The following is a 13927-nucleotide window of genomic DNA, read 5'->3' on the forward strand; positions in this document are numbered from 1 at the left end:
TTCTTCCTCTGTACCACGATGGTCGGAGCCATGCTTATGCGCTTTGAGTCCCACGGGAGAAAAGCGCTTTACAAATGTTATTTGTTGTTGTTGTTGTATTGAACAATCACTGTGCTGGTGTGCAAGTCAATTATTCTCTACAGGGACACAAGTTAGACATGTAAAAAAAAATGCTTATTACAACAATGCAACATATATGTTAACATGTGTCCACTTTCTGTGGACGGTGAATGCATATTCACTGACAACATCCACAGCACTGCACTGTGTAGTGTGCACCTAGCCTAACTATCCAAGCCAGGCCTTTATGATACTGATTGCATGCTGCAATAGTTTTTTTTTTTTTAATTAACTTGACATCCAAATAATGATGTAAAATGTTCAGATTTAATTACTAAATTAATAAAGTTAAACAGTTGTCCATGAACAAATGCAAAGAAATGATAATAGGAAATTAGTTAAGACTTAAACTTGATAACATGATGTAAAAACCAAATGGAAAGGACGTTTATTAACAGAATGCATCTAAAAATGGTAAAAAGAAATACTGGTTTTGTTCATTCCCCATGAAATGTATAGTGCATAGTAATTCCACTGGAGAACTCCTAGACAAGTAGAAATATGTTTCAGTATCAGCTTTGAAAAGACGCATTTTACATTGGTAAATACATAGAAAAAGATGATCTATATGCTTACATACTCCTGGGCGATCTTGGCAAACTTTACACAGGTTGTGTGTTCCACATGAAAGGTATAGATAGGTTAAATATTTATCAAAAGAAAAAAAAAAAGAAAAAGGAAAAAACTAAATCTAGTAGGTAGCTAGCTAATGTGACATAGACGCGTGTTCCAGAAGTCACATTCAGAGATTCAGTCCAATGAATGTCAGAAACTGATTCACGTATCTTCGTTGCAAAGACGGTATGCATGGATCAGTCATTTGAGTGAGGAAAGCAAAGAGATAAAAGACAAAAAACAAGTGCTTCTGTGGTGAATATTTGTGTCATACATCAAAGAAATTTGGCCATTCATGACTATATGGCAAATGTCAGGTGATGCGTTACTGTGAATTCTTATCATATCGCCTAAGATTTATTCAGTAAATATTAAGATCCAAACCATTGACTGTAAGTCTAGAAATAAAAGTGCAATAACTTTTTTTTCCTTGATAAAAACAATGGACCCGTTCCTTCAACTTTTACTCAGTTTTTCGGAGAAATAATGGATTTATGGACATAATGAAACTATCTGAATGCAAACTAGAAACAGCTTTGTTTTTCATGATGTAATTAATTTCACAAAATATGTACAACCTTCATTAGAACGAAGCTTTCCTTACTTTGGTCCTCAACTACATCTAACAGGTTATGTATTCCTGAAATTTAACCAGGTGCACAGTTGTGTTAATTAGTGATCCTCATAGGACCAGACAGACTTTACACTTTTCACAATTGAAACAACCATTCCTGACAGTACGATGTCTGCACAGGCATTACTTGCCATCTACACTTATCTATTTCTCTGATGAGTGGCAGACAGATTTGGCATTTTTTGGGCCAACTGCTTTTACCCTGACCGTAGCAGGGAACCTGATGCTGCTTCTTCTCCACCTCCACTATCCATAGGACAGTACATGCAGCTTGACTGTGCATAGCATACATGACTGTTACAGACTGCTTGGCCAAAACAATCATCAACTAACATTTCACCCAACAAAGACTAATGTCTGTTAGGGCCTTAACTCTTCACATGAACATCACATAGTAGCTAGATGAACAGGCACAATCCAGCTGCCAAAGTTTCTCCTGCACAGTCAAATTACCTGAGAGTGCATTGATAGGCCCACACAGAGAGAAGCAGGAGGACATGCCTGGTACCAGTAATAAAGCCAACCCAACTGATGAGTTCTTCTCCCAAGACTGGCCGGGACTCGTAATCTCTGAAGAATCCAGAGAGTGTCTGTAGACATAATCTTTCTCAGTCAATCTAAAAATGATCTGTGAGCAGCTCACATTAATTGTGTCACCTGTTCTTTCATTTTGGCACCTACTAGTTGTATTTGAGGATGGCTTGGGGAAACACTGACTTATGAGGACATGTACAAAAAGCAAAATAAAGAGAAAACATCTACATTTTAAGGAGGGCACTTTTGTTAAGTACTTGTATAGGGTGAAATGAATATTGATTAACATTGCATGGATCCTGTTTTAAAAAAAATGGAAAACTCTAAATATTGGGAATTGGCACAGAGTTAATATTTACAGTGAACAGCGGTTTTGCAGTTTACATAACATCAATACAATCCAGTATCAAAGTCTTTGCTTGAGAATTTCTTTAAAGTTTTTTATCCTTCCTCCATTGTTTTATTGTTTTTCTTTTTTTCAAAGAGGACATTCAGATTATTATAAATGGCCAGGAATAAAGTCCCTTGAAAGCCAGAGTTTTACACTGTGTCATTTGTGTACAACCCCAAACTGGAAGATTCAGCTTCTTGTAGAAGGCAGTCATTGAACTGGAAGAAAATTCTAGGGCTTAAACCTGGTGATGGCTTCGTGCAGGCAGAACTTTACAGGTTGTCTCCAGGTTGATATTGGGGTTCAGTGGCAGTGAAGTAGTCTTCCAGGAAACCTTGTAGGTACTCAAAAGTTGGGCGTTCCTCTGGGTCTTTTTTCCAGCAGTTAAGCATAAGCTCATGCAGAGAATTAGGACAGTCCTGAGGACAAGGCATCCTGTATCCACGCTCCACTTGTTCCAATACCTCTCGATTATTCATACCTAGAATCAAGGAAACAGAAATTACAGCAGACTTAGAGGGGAATTTATAGATCTTCATTACCACTTCTGGTAGGCTAGGGGCAAATCCCTGTACCTGGTGGAGTCTCAAACTAGGAAGTAAGGTTTTATAATGCTTTCATAATCACCCCAAAATCGGAGTGATCATGACAGCTTGGCGGCTGCAGCTAATGTGTATGGCATCCCCTGAGGCATAATGTAATAAAAGTGCCGGATATTGCTGCAGGTAGAAAATACAGTAGGTAGAATTACCAATAGTCTACTACTTAATTGCGGTATTAAAATATCAGTAATCTTAACAATATTTTACTGTGACCCAACCCTAATCTCACACAGAACCCTCCCTCAACTGATGCCTTACTTTAACCCCCCGCCCCTGGGGTTCCTAACCCCTAACTTCCCCAATCTTAACATTAAATCCATGGTGTTGCCTTACCCTTCCCTATTGGTGCCTCACCCTTCACCACCCTGGTGGTACTCAACCCCCCTCCCCCCCCCCCCCCCCCCCGGTGACCTTAACCCCTAATGTCCCCAATTCTAACATTAAAATACCCCTGCAGAAAAACCTGCTATTTATAGCCGCAATTTGCATAAGAGGACAGCCCTGGCATACAAAGTGCAAGAGGTCTCTGGCAATGAAACCAGTAAAAAAGGGCACTATGGAAAGAAGGGCGCCGCCGTAAGCTCCATATGATAAAAGCTGCGAATAGCAGCAATAGGTGGACAGTTTTAATATGCAGGCAATTCGGATCAGGTATTTTATTATTACCCAGACATCAGCTTTTACTAAATGTAACTCCCATGCAAAATAAATCAGAATAAATGTGGTTTGTTTTAAACTGAAAGACATCAGGGCCCATATGCAATTAACTTTTTTCTCCTAGGAAATAATTTTTCATTTTCTCTTTAAAATAACTTTCCAGCACTCTGCAATTGAAAAAGTACCAACAAGTAGGTGGCAAAGTACTACCAGAATTATTTTGAGTATTTTCTTGCTTATTGGTGGTTTAACCTCCTCAGCGGTATGGACGAATATACACGTCCATCACCGCCGGAGGTCGCCGCTCAGGCCCTGCTGGGCCGATTTTAATGAAATAAAAAGCAGCACATGCAGCCGGCACTTTGCCAGCCGCGTGTGCTGCCTGATCGCCGCCGCTCTGCGGCGATCCGCCGCGAGCAGCGGCGAAAGAGGGTCCCCCCAGCTGCCCGAGCCCTGCGCAGCCGGAACAAAAGTTCCGGCCAGCGCTAAGGGCTGGAGCGGAGGTGGCTGACGTCACTCCGCTCGTCGCTATGGCGACGATGTAAGCAAAACAAGGAAGGCTGCTCATTGCGGCCTTCCTTGTTTATTCTGGTCGCCGGAGGCGATCAGAATGACGCTTCCGGAGCGCCCTCTAGTGGGCTTTCATGCAGCCAACTTTCAGTTGGCTGCATGAAACTGTTTTTTTTTTATAAAAAAAAAACCCTCCCGCAGCCGCCCTGGCGATCTTAATAGAACGCCAGGGAGGTTAAAAGGCAATGTACTTACAAGGTATGAACATATCACCTAGGAGAAAAATTAGGAGATAAAGTTAATTGCATGTGGACCCTGGTGTAAAATATAACACATACCGTATTTTTCGGAATATAAGACACACTTTTTCTCCCCAAAAAATGGGGAGAAAAAGTCCCTGCGTCTTATATTCCAAAGGCAGGGAATCCCCGACGTAAAAATGCCCGCCGCTACGAACCGCCGCTACGTTGGGGACTCCCTGCCTTGTCCCCTTGTGTGGTCTGCCGGCCCCGCTCCCCCGGTAACAATAACTGCAGAGCGACTCACCTTTCCTATGGATTCCAGAGCTGGGAGGTCCTCTCCGCGTCCATCTTGTCAGCGCTACACCTGTAAAGAAAATCGTTAGTGGCAGAGCGGCTCACCTTCCTCCAGCGGCGACGATCTGCAGTCATCTTGCGTACCGCGCGGCTCCCCCTGATGGCTCATGTTAATGACTCATTGAGTCATGGGGAATGACTCATTGAATCATTAACATGAGCCATCACTAGGAGGAGCCGCGTGGATCATCGCCGCTGGAGGAAGGTGAGCCGCTCTGCCACTAACAATTTTTTACAGGTATAGTGCTGACAAGATGGTCGCGGAGAGGACCTCCCAGCGCTGGAATCCTTAGGGAGGCGAGTCGCTCTGCATTTATTATTACCCGAGGAAGCGGAGACATGTGGGGGGAGTGGGCTGGAACAGAGACATGCGGGGAAGGGGGTGTGAGGGGGCTGGAGTGAAGACATGCGGGGAGGGAGAGGGGAAGGGGGCTGGAGTGGAGACATGCTGGGAGGGGGCTGGAGCGGAGACATGGGGGGGGGGGCTAGAACAGACACAGAGAGGAGGACTACATAGGGGCTAAATGGGGGACAGAAACACACATAGGGGAGCAGGAGGGGACACAGACACACATAGGAGGGGACACAGGGACTGGAGGACCACACAGGTGGGCTGAAGGGGACACACACACACACAGGACAGGAGGGGACACATGGGGTCAGGAGGACCACACAGGGGGGCAAGAGTGGACACAGGGGGACTGGAAGACCACACAGGGGGCCAGAAGGGGGACACATAGTGAACACAGGAGGACAATGGGGGAGGACATGTATAAGATGCTCCTAGAACATGGACGCACCAGGTTTAGTGTAAATATTTTTTCGCCTGATTTTTGCCCTCTAAACCTAGGTGCGTCTTATATTCCGGAGCGTCTTATATTTCGAAAAATACGGTATTTAAAGAGCACAAAAAACAAACAACCAAAAATTAGGAAAAATATGAACTCACCTGGATAGGGAACTCTTCCTTTTGTTACCAGTTCTGTAAGCAGAATACCAAAAGACCACACATCTGATTTGATGGTAAATCTTCCGTACAAGGCTGCCTCTGGAGCTGTCCATTTTATTGGGAACTTTGCACCTGAGAAGACATATTATATATAGCTGTAATATCACTTCGCATATGATACACAATCATATTTACTGATGCCTATATTACTGAAATGGAAGTCATGTTGTCATTTTTTAAGCTTTTATTTTTCATTTTCCAACATATAACAATATACATTGTTTTCATACATTTTATACAGCAACTAGTTGACCTAAGCCCGTTTAAAAACGGCTCTAGGTCTGTCACCACTGCAGCATTACAGTGCATGCGTGTGGCCACGTGCGCGCACACACCTGTCGCGCGCACAAGCCCACCGCGCGCGCACACATGCCTGTCCGTCCATCCAGCCTGCCCCTTGGGTCGTGCTGCCTCCTGTCCCAATGGCTGTCAGTGCTAGACATGTGCAGTAGCGCAAAAGCACTGACACAGGAACATGGGACGCAGGGAAATTATATAAAGAGATAGTCTTTCTCAAATATACAGCTCAGATACAAGTAGAATTGGTAGCCATATCACATTTATATTTAAGCCATTCCAACATTCACGCTGTCTCTACAACACTACCAATCAAAGGATGTTGATAAAAAATATGATAATATAAATATGTTATCTACAATTATGTGCAAATTACAAAAGCGAAACATTTGTAAAGTGCTTTTTTCCCATAAGACCCTGGGGCTTCTGCCAGCCCCCTGCAGCCACCCTGTGCCCGCATTGTTGCCAAACAATCCTCCAGTCCCCCGCTGCAGCTCATTTTTGTTCTTGCCAATTTGCAAGTCGATGTCCAAAGCACCTACCCGGCCCTGGTCGTGCATGTCCTCCCGTGGCCAGGAGCCTCCTGCGCAGGTGCAGTACCAGAAAATATCTACTGTACACTTTCAGAGGCCGCACGTAGCCAGGTGTAGTGGACGGTGACTGAAGAAAGCAAGAGTGAAAATTGTCATCCCTCATGTTTGTTAGTGTGGCCCATTGTCTTCCTGGGATGGGTGTGTTGTTCCTGGGTACATTCCCACATCTCTGCTATCTAAGGGTGACAATGCATTTTCCTGTTTGCCGAACGATTTTATTACTTTGATCAAATCTTCCTGAAATATATTGCCCCAATATGTCTGATCAATCAAACTTTCATTAATTTCCATCTAAAATCAATTGGAACTATCAATCGGACAGAATGGAAAGTTTCAGCCAAAAGGGGCTGGGTAGGAGTAGAGGACAATCGATTGGGCCATATTTTTAACCTGCATGAAACACTGCAGTTGGATTGATTTAGATAAAAATCTATTGCATATGGTAGGGATCAATCAGAATCTGATCAGAGAGTGATTGATCCGTTTGCCACACCGGGGGGAAATCTGTGAGCGTGTGGCCACCTTCAATTTGGCAATAGCATACTTTAATCTTGCTCTCTGAGATGCTTCACTGCCTACACAATATATAGCTGGTGTTCTATTGTAATGTCATCTTCAGTGGAAGTTATATCTATACTGATCAAGGATGGGGATGGCAGGTACTCTTTTTTGATGCAACCTTTCCACCAAGGGCTTCCTGACATTAACTCTCTACGATGACCTCACACAGTAACTACACAGCAAAAGGAGGGCACAGCAATATGAGGTAAGGGCCCACAGTAAAGCTTGCTAAAACCCCAGCAAAGTGTATCTCACGTGTGTCCAGAGCAGCACTACCCACAACTATAGCCCTGTTTATAATTGTAAACACATACTTTATAAAGCAAAAAATAGAAGTTTTTTTTTTCCAACAAAATGGAAAACACAGAGTACACAGTCATATTGTATGGACAATGGCATAGTGGATAGCACTCTCGCCTCCCAATGCTGCTGAATCCCAGCCAGGGCAACATCTACATGGAGTTAGTATGGTCACCTCGTGTTTGCGTGGGTTTCCTCTGGGCACTCTGTTTTCCTCCCACATCCCAAAAACATACACATAAGTTATTTGGCTTCACTATAAATTGTCCCTAGATTATAAAGGACATATGACTATGTTAGGTATTAAATTGTGAGCCCCTTTCATAGATAGCTATGATTCAAGTCATAGTAAATAATAATAATAATAATAATAATAATAAGAAGAAGAAGTAAGAAGCGGTTAGGATCCCACTTACACAATTCTGTAAACTAGACATTCAGTTCATCTCAAATCTTTTGCTCTGAGAGGTTTAGGATCCTGAAATATTTATGATTCTTAAATAATCATTAAGCTCAAAGACAAGCAGCAAATCATCCACTATAGCACAAACTAATAACCTTAGAGCATTTGGCATGGAAACAGACACCATCTGTCACTGGCAGAAGGTGGTGAGGGAAGTGGCAGACTGGACAAGATAAATGAATGACCATGCACTGCAGTTAGAAGTAAAGCTGAACGGGGAAATAATAGGTTGGCTTTTTGCCCAGTAATACAAGTCTCAAAACCAATTGAGTGTTAAATGTTTATAACTAACTAGCAGACCCAAGCCCGTTTAAAAACGGGCTCTAGGGTCTGTGTTTTTCGCCGCTGCCTGTCGCATGTACTGCACACCCCCCACGCGCGCACCCGCCGCACACCCGGCCACCCGTTCACACGCCCACCTGGCTCCCTGGCCCCGTCCCTGTCCTGTCTGTGTGAGGCTGGATCTGTGCTGCGCACATGCGCAGTAGCAAAAAGTACAGACCCAGCTACACAGAGACAACTGTCCCTGCTGTGCCTATTATTATATAGGTTGGTAAGAAACAGCTGAACAGAGGCACTAATCATAGAGTAAAAAATACTAAAAACAGTTTAAAAAGGGAGGTAGTGGTGGACTTACCTCCCCAAAGACTACTCGATGTTGTTGAAGGTCAGTGTTAGGTATAGGTTGAAGGGTGTATAATGTTAGGGGTAGGTAGTGGAGGGTTAATGTGAGGGTAGGTCGGTAATGTAACAGATATTATACTATGTGATAGTAGAGCATTGGTAAAGTTACATATATTCTACTATCAGCTTCTTCTGGTGCCCAACACACCTTTTACTCCAGTTTTTCTTACATTGATTTTGATAAAGTATCTTAATTCTTCTTAAACTGTTAAATCCACGTACACATGTCAGATTAAATTTAGCCAGGGTGGTGTAACAATTGGTGTCAGCACGCAGAGAGAATCTGATTATTGGCGATCTGCAGTATCACCAAGAATACAGATATATACCTGATTATTGATGATCTGCAGAATCACCGATAATACAGATATATCGCTAACCTCAGGGCACCTGAAGCGTGTAAGTGTTTGGTGTAACAGTATGGATCGGACCACCGGGGTAGCAGGTGGTCCAATAAGTAGAACAGACTCTACTGCAGTCAAGGGCTTTAGGAGGGAGCAGACCTTGACTGGTTGCAGCAGTGCCCCCTCTGAGAAGCAGGGGACCCCTGCAGGAGGACTGAGCACCCAAGGGGTGGGCGACAGTCAGACAGGTCAAGCAGGCCGGGTCGACAACACACAGACAGACAAAGTACAAAGACAGAAGGCTGATTCGGTATCCAGGGCAAGCAGGGTTTGGCAACGGAATATCAGAAGTGCAAGGTACCGAATCAGAGATCAGAGGAATAGTCAGGAAAGCAAAGTCATAACAGATATCAAACAATGCTTAGTCTGTGTGTGAGGTCTGTGGTCTCTACACCCTGGAACTAGTCTGACGTATAACAGAATGATAACACAAGTTCCCTAGTCTGGGTGTGAGGTCCATGCTCTCTACACCCTGGAACTAGTCTGATGTATAACAGAATGATAACACAAGTTCCCTAGTCTGGGTGTGAGGTCCGTGGTCTCTACACCCTGGAACTAGTCTAATAAATAACACAGATGATACACAGTATTCCTAGTCTGGGGTGTGAGGTCCGTGGTCTCTACACCCTGGAACTGGTCTAATGAATAACACAGATGATACACAGTATTCCTAGTCTGTGGTGTGAGGTCCGTGGTCTCTACACCCTGGAACTGGTCTAATGAATAACACAGATGATACACAGTAAACTGGCTAAGTGTGGATTCCCAGGTCCTCCTGGTTTCACCACACTGAAGGATCTGACTAAGGTCTGAGTGCTAACACATAGGTATTCGCAACGCCAGACAACCAGCAACTGAACAGCAAGAGATATATATAGTGAAGCGCTCCTCAGCGCCGCCCAGCTCCCATCAACCAATCATCAGCTGAGCTGGAGTCAGCTGACCATCCCGATCAGCTGACCCTCCTCCTATTGGCATAAAGAGCCTGTCTTGCGGCGCGCGCGCACGTAGCTCTCCATCTGTGTGCACTACTAGGTCCAGATAACCCAGACGCATGTTGCTGTGCGGAAACCGCCGCTCTGTGCGCGGAAACCGCCGCCTCACTGTCAGCACAAGCGGCGGCTTCTCCGCAATCCTTCACAGGTGGCTTATGAATATAATCTCAGACGAGAATCTAGTATGTGCGTGTACGGTAGCCCCCCGATCTGGCATGCTGTATCTTTAGCGATAAGAATTCGGGATTCCAAGGATTTAATCTCTAATTCTAACACTGGCCATAGCTCCTTTTTATATAACTATGACAAGGAAAGACCAGGTAATTGGTTGGCATCCAACTGGATGCCATGACCAAGATGGATGATAGGTGGATCAGGCCAGCATGGGAGAGATTTGCCATTATTGGGAAGCTACCCTTCCTGTTGGATACATACAGTCGAACATCGGCAATACTTAGCTGTGCTTATTTAAGTCTGATGGGCCATTGATTTCACAGAATTTGTAAAAGGTTGAAGCTGAACATCAAGCCTGAAACTATGTACACATGCTGGATTAAACTTGGCAGAAAGCCCGTCTCAGCTGAGAACCTAGCATATGTATAGGAGCACCTGACATGCTGATTATTTGGCGATGTCCAACACTTAACCGACCCCTGAGTATGCAGTTCTACACACTGTGCCCGCCAGAAGCCACTCATGCATCACTGGCCTCCAGACTTGTGACGCGTCTATACAGCAATTAGCTGCAAACTGTTGCACGAGAGATTGAGTTCTGCCCTGTGGGTGACAGTCCTCATATATGAGGCTTGATCCTCCTATATTTTAAAGAAATGATTGCTGAAGTAAAATGAGCTTGGAAATAATAATGGGGTAGTTTCATAAAACAAGTGACAATGTTCTAACCACCAAAAAAAAAATCACCCACATAGTGACATTAAAATGGTTGCAAAAGTTTACCATACTTTGTACATTATCACTGCTCTGTCATCTTGAATAAGCCTTACACAGGTTTTTAAGCTTAGAAATATGCTCCTTGATAGAATTCCTCCTGTAGGCCTATGCAATGTACAAGGCTAGACAGGGTAGCAGACAAGATTCACTCAACTTGTAGGACAGCTAACAGCTTCACATTCTAGTAAGTAATCAAAGGCCCTGTCAAGAGGCAGAACACAGCAGGAGGACAATTGTAGGAGGATGAGACACACTTCTTCATGCATTTCATCACATCTTCATCCTTTCAAATATTCTGATTGCTCTTGACACCTGACAACTCCATGTGTGCATAAAAATCCTTCTAAGCATTTTGATTATTAGCTATTTGAGCTGGTTGATTAACTTCTTCATGTCTGCACCTACCTGTATCCAGTTGATTACCCTTGTCCATTTCATTTGCTGCAGAAATGTCAGGCTCATGCACTAGAATTTTTTTTTCCAGCTGTAATCTATTTTTCACTTTTTCTCCCTACTACACAGCATTCCACTGATGATACACATTATTGGGAGGGTCTACAAAAGACCACATATAGAACACTGCTTGTCTAAAGTGGCCAGGACTGTCACCGTGCATTGCCAGATTTCCAGGTTGGAATCTCGGCCAGGATCCTATTTGCACAAAGTTTGTGTGTTGTTCTATGATGCTTACCCTTCAAATAATGGTTAGAAAATGGTGAATTAAGGTTACATATCTACAGAAGATCATCATCATTCTATCTAGCCAGAACCATCCAGATCGCAAGACTGTAAACCCATGTCAATAGCTATTTATAAATTACAGGTACCTTTCTAAGACTAGGTACATGAGGAACAGTTATTCTGGCACCCTAAAGGCAGCCATACACTGGTCGATGTGCCATCAGATCGACCAGCTGACAGATCCCTATCTGATCGAATCTGATCAGAGAGGGATCGTATGGCTGCCTTTCCTGCAAACAGATTGTGAATCGATTTCAGCCTGAAACCGATCACAATCTGTTGTGGTGGTGCTGCCGCCGCTCCCCCCGCCGGTATACATTACCTGAGGCTGGCTCCCGGGCGTGATGTCCCCGTCATGTGGCACCTCCGGCTCCGGCATCCGCATAGAACTTACGCTATCACACCAGTGACAGCGGAAGTTCAAATAGAGCGCCCTCTAGTTGTACTTCCGCTGTCACTGGCATGACAGCGGAAGTTATACGAGGATGCCGGAGGCGCCATGACGGGAGCAGTGACGGACGGGATGCCCGGGAGCCAGCCTCAGGTAATGTATACCTGATCGGATCGGCCGCCGCTAGCGACGCGCTCCCTACCCGCGGGCGATCGAGGGTAATTTCCCGCACGGCGCGATCGACGGACCGATCCGATTTCCTCCCGAAATCGGATCGGCGGGTGCGTGTTGCGCGAACGATTGGCAGCAGATTCGATCCCAGTGATCGAATCTGCTGTCGAAACTGCCGCAAATCGGGCCAGTGTATGGCCACCTTTAGTCTTCCCTTAACATTCAAAAGAAGCTCAAAACAATGAACACAATCCAACACTTTGGGTGCGTTCATGCTGCTGGTAAAACAAGGGACAGCAGTTAGTGGATACATTTCTTCAACCAGCTTACCTGACAAAATAGAACTAAACACTTTTTCAACATATCTAAGCACTATTTCTCCTATCTCTAATGTGGTAGAATTGTCTTTTGATGCTGGAAAAATCGTCATCCAATCTATGCCAGAAATCAGTCAGATTAGGTGATTAATGTCCATGGCTGCTTTATGTGTTGAACTTTTCTATGCTAATGGTACTGTTGAAATTTGTTACCTAATAGAACATGTGGGTTATGAATATTGTCCTCAAAAACAAATACTTGGACTTCAGTAGGGGTGAAGATATGTGCAGGGCTGTGGAGTTGGTACAAAAATCATCCGACTCCAACTCCTCAGTTTATAAAACCACCAACTCCGACTCCAGGTACCTAGAATTGCTCCGAGCACTGTTAGCACTTTATATAATATGTATAGCACTCCCTAAACCCTGTATATAACTCCTCAGCTGCATTGTAACTCCTTTGTGTGAGCAAGGCGATTGTCCGCTATTGAAACAACAGGCCGGCAGAATCAAGCATATCAGCCAGCCTAAGTTGCTACCTGCCTGCCTCCATTGCTGCAGGTTTGGACACCTTTATGCTCTACACAACCTTGGTAATTTATCATAAACACCTGTATACTGCAACCCAGTGTTCTAGGGCTAGCCACACCCCACAGCGTGTTCAGCCAGACATACAGCTGCCTGCACACTTACTGCCACACTTGTGAGTGTACTGTGGGGGTGATAGGCAAAGACACACGCCTGGGCATACAGTCACAATATCAGGTTGTTATTATTTTTATTGCATTTTTTAATAATCATTATGTAGTCTGGGATAAGCAAAGACACCCACCTGGGCATACAGTCACAATATCAGGTGGTTATTTTTATTGCATTTTTTTAATAATCATTATGTAGTCTGGGATAGGCAAAGACACCCGCCTGGGCATACAGGCACAATATCAGGTGGTTATTTTTATTGCATTTTTTAATAATCATTATGTAGTCTGGGATAGGCAAAGACACCCGCCTGGGCATACAGGCACAATATCAGGTGGTTATTTTTATTGCATTTTTTAATAATCATTATGTAGTCTGGGATAGGCAAAGACACCCGCCTGGGCATACAGGCACAATATCAGGTGGTTATTTTTATTGCATTTTTTTAATAATCATTATGTAGTCTGTGCAGACACACAAAGAAACAAGTGGTCGAGATTTGTGGTCGAGATTTGCGACACTCTTTTCAGTACTTTTTAGAAAGTTTGAGCCAGTTTTAACTCCCGTGTTGTATACAGAATTGCTCCGACTCAGACTCTTCGACTCCTTAGTCTAATACTTACCAGGGCTATGGAGTTGGTAAAAAAAAAAAAATCACCTGACTCTGACTCAGTTACCCCAAAATTACACCA

At 44.0% G+C, this 13927-nt stretch overlaps 1 protein-coding gene across 2 annotated transcripts in view; it reads right to left on the reverse strand.

Moving 5' to 3' along the window:
- Positions 1-397: 397 nt before the first annotated feature.
- FYN (FYN proto-oncogene, Src family tyrosine kinase) overlaps positions 398-13927 on the reverse strand; it is a 316221-nt gene continuing 302691 nt past the window's right edge. For both annotated transcript variants that reach the window (XM_068231316.1, XM_068231315.1), the window contains exons 13-14: positions 5609-5740; positions 398-2775 (exon numbers count right to left, since the gene is read on the reverse strand). In XM_068231316.1, the coding sequence (XP_068087417.1) occupies positions 2567-2775; positions 5609-5740 (341 nt within the window). In that variant the 3' untranslated portion in view covers positions 398-2566. The remainder of the gene's footprint in view (positions 2776-5608; positions 5741-13927) is intronic.

The sequence above is a fragment of the Hyperolius riggenbachi genome, chromosome 4, assembly GCF_040937935.1.
Source record: "Hyperolius riggenbachi isolate aHypRig1 chromosome 4, aHypRig1.pri, whole genome shotgun sequence".
Classification (NCBI taxonomy): Eukaryota; Metazoa; Chordata; class Amphibia; order Anura; family Hyperoliidae; genus Hyperolius; species Hyperolius riggenbachi.